This window comes from Microtus ochrogaster, chromosome 10, assembly GCF_000317375.1.
Source record: "Microtus ochrogaster isolate Prairie Vole_2 chromosome 10, MicOch1.0, whole genome shotgun sequence".
NCBI classification, from domain to species: Eukaryota; Metazoa; Chordata; class Mammalia; order Rodentia; family Cricetidae; genus Microtus; species Microtus ochrogaster.
This window is the reverse complement of record NC_022016.1, coordinates 55310238-55313365: the sequence shown is the minus strand read 5'-3', so window position 1 is coordinate 55313365 and position 3128 is coordinate 55310238. Positions and strand designations below refer to the sequence as shown.

Sequence of the window (3128 nt, the reverse complement as noted above, 5' to 3'; positions counted from 1 at the left end):
CTGGTTTAGAAGGATGCTTTGTGTAGTCAAAAACAAGCACATCACTGGATGGAGTCTTTGTTGCAATGATGCAAGGGTTCTGGGGCATGTACCGAGCTCTGTTTACTTCTCCTTCATGGTTGATCTTGATTTCTATTTCTATTTTCCCACTGACAGAGCCAAAACCTCCAAATTCTGTACACAGAAGCAAAAAGTACTTAACCAACCAAGTGGAGCGAATAGAAGACAGACCCTTTAGAGACCAGTGTTACATTTACATACACCCGTCACTACATTACCAATTAAAATCAGAAGGTATGAATCCCAAGTCAGCCATGGCAGTGCTGTACCTTTAAATCTTGGCACTCCCAGGAAGAACAAATAGATCTTTGTGAGTTAGAGGTCAGCCTAGTCTGCAAAGTGAGCATTATGCTACTAGCTAAGGCTTTATAGTAAGATCCTGTCTCAGGGAGGGGGAATAAAAAAAAAAAAAGGCCTTGTGAGTCTCATTCTGTTTGTTTTCTAGACAGGCCTTCAATTCACTACATAGAGGTTCTCTGTCCTTCATCTCTTTCTCCCATTCCTTCTCAAAATCTTCATTCTACAGCCTAGCCTCAGCAATTTTCCTGAGTGCCAAGATTACAAATATGATGGCCACTATTCCTTGCTAAAAGGTTGTTCCTGGCAGTTTTCAAATCTCACTTGATGTAAAAATAACTTTTGGGGGCCAAGTACTGGTGGTACAAACCTTTAATCCCAGTATCAGTATTCAGGAGGCAGAGGTAGGAGGATCTCTTGAGTTCAAGACCAGCCTGGTCTACAGAGCGAGTAGAAACCCTGTCTCAAAAAAAAAAAAAAAAAAAAAAAGAAAAGAAAATTAGGGAGAGGGGCTGTTTCAAGACAGGGTTTATGTAGCTCTGGCTGTCCTGGCACTCACTCTGTAGACCAGGTTAGCTTCGAACTCAGAGATCTGGGTGCCTTCTGAGTGCTGGGATTAAAGGTGTGCTCTACTACTGCCTGGCTAAAAATATTTTGTGTGTGTATTTTCTTACATGTGTGCTAGTGTGTATCTGGTGTCCATGGAGGTGGGCGGGTCTCTGTGAGTTTGAGGCCAGCCTGGTGTACAGAGTGAGTTCTAGGACAGGCTCCAAAGCTACACAGAGAAACCCTAGCTTGAAAAAACAAAAACAGAAATTCCATCAAACTTCATATCTTCAAGGTATTTTCTTTTCTTTTTAGTTCAATGAGAAAACAAACACACTGCAGTCTCCTGTTCCAGTCACTTCTTTCATGCTGGACCCTAGCTTGCTCTATCACTGATCTGCATCGCTAGGCAAACAAACTCTTATAACTTTTCATTTTTAAAAACCTTTTCACTAAGTTGACTAGGCAGGATTCCAAACCTTGAAGTCCTCCTGACTCAAGTCTCCTGAACAGCCTGGATACCTGCTACCAGGCCGAGAAAATCCCTTTTCATTAGCATCCCTAAAATTTTATGAATTATTTTTATTGTCATTATGTGTGCCGTGGTGTACATGTGGAGGCCAGAGGACAACTCTCATGTGCTCTTCATTCACACTTAACTATCTCCCAAGCAGCGCTACAAAATAAATAATTTGTGGTTATATAAAAGAAAAGAGGGTAATTAATGATAGAAGACTTACAGAAGGCAGGATATGGTAGAAAATACTAAGTGTTAGACTTAGACCCAGGTAGCTCTGTTGCTTCCCAGTTTGGTGATTTGGGAAGGGCTTTATGTTTAGAGTCATGTACAGATGAAAATGTTCTGTCACTAACACTGCTACTCAAATGTCACTTCACTTATTGACTTGAGTGACATGGTCTCATTTAGCACAAGCTACCCTCCCACTATGTAGCTAAGGATGGCTGGCCATGAACTATCTCTACCTCTCTGGTGCAGAGATAACAGACATATACATACTACTATTCCTAAAAATATTTTCAGAGAGCAAAGATATAAATGAATAACACTGTTAGCCTATTATGCAATTTTCAACCTCAAAAGAATTCTTATTACATTCATTATTTACTTATTTTGAGAAAGGGTCTTACTGTAGTCCTGGCTATCCTCAAATTTGCTATGTAGACCAGACTAATCTGGAATACACATAAGATCTACCTATCTGTCTCTGCCTCCCAAGTACAAGGATTAGAAGCCTCATCTTTCTATTTTTGCCTGTATGTGTACACACTATGGAATACATCTTTAATCCTGCCTCTAGGGTGGCAGAGCACTCATATCTTTTGAGTTCCAGACCAGTCAGGTAGCCAGGGGTACATAGTGACACCCTGTCTTGAAAAACGGCTCTAGGGTCTGGAGAGATAGCTCAGAAGTTAAGAGCACTGGCTGTTCTTCCAGAGGACCCAGGTTCAATTCCCAGCACTGACATGGCAGCTCACAATTGTTTATAACCCTAGTTACAGGGGATCTGGAACCCTCATACAGACATACCATGCAGGAAAAACACCAATACACATAAAATTAAAAAGCAATAAAAGTAAAAAAGATTCTACAAAGAGGGGAGAAATAAATAAACCTTTGCATATGCCCCTGACTCTACGACATACTAAAGATTAACACAGGACTAGGACCTTGAGCATTCACTACACCAGTAGGACAAAAATAGCAAAGATCGTAACAAGGCCTAAGGCAGAGTTGCCCTCTGACCTCCACATACAAACACAACCCATATAGGCATGCATAAATAAATGTTAGGCAATCTCAAGGAATTCAGTCTAAGTACATGGTAAGTATAGTGATATTAGAGGCTACCCCACACCTTTAATCCCAGGGATTGGATTGGCAGGTGGAGCTCTGTGAGTTCAAGGCCACCCTGGGCCACGCGGAAACACAGCCAGGTGGTGATGGCTCACTCCTTTAATCCCAGCACTAAAGGTGAATATAAGATGGGAGGAGACAGAGGCTCTGGGATCACTTTGCAGTCGCCCAGCCTTGGTAGAGTAAGACTTCTCTGGTGGCTTGGCTGTTTTGCTCTTCTGATCTTTAGCCTGAATCCCAATTTCTGTCTTTGGATTTCTATTATTCATATTACAGGTAAGCACATAGCTACACAAGACTTGACTGTCAAAAGTATGGAGCTGAAGAGATGGCTCAGTGGTTAAGAGCA

The 3128-nt window shown here is 41.6% G+C and overlaps 1 protein-coding gene across 1 annotated transcript in view; it reads right to left on the bottom strand.

Moving 5' to 3' along the window:
• Window positions 1-3128, bottom strand: part of Rbbp4 (RB binding protein 4, chromatin remodeling factor) — a 28538-nt gene that overhangs the window by 7896 nt on the left and 17514 nt on the right. Inside the window, exon 5 of the mRNA XM_013348315.2 lies at window positions 4-174. Within this exon, the coding sequence (XP_013203769.1) occupies window positions 4-174 (171 nt within the window). The remainder of the gene's footprint in view (window positions 1-3; window positions 175-3128) is intronic.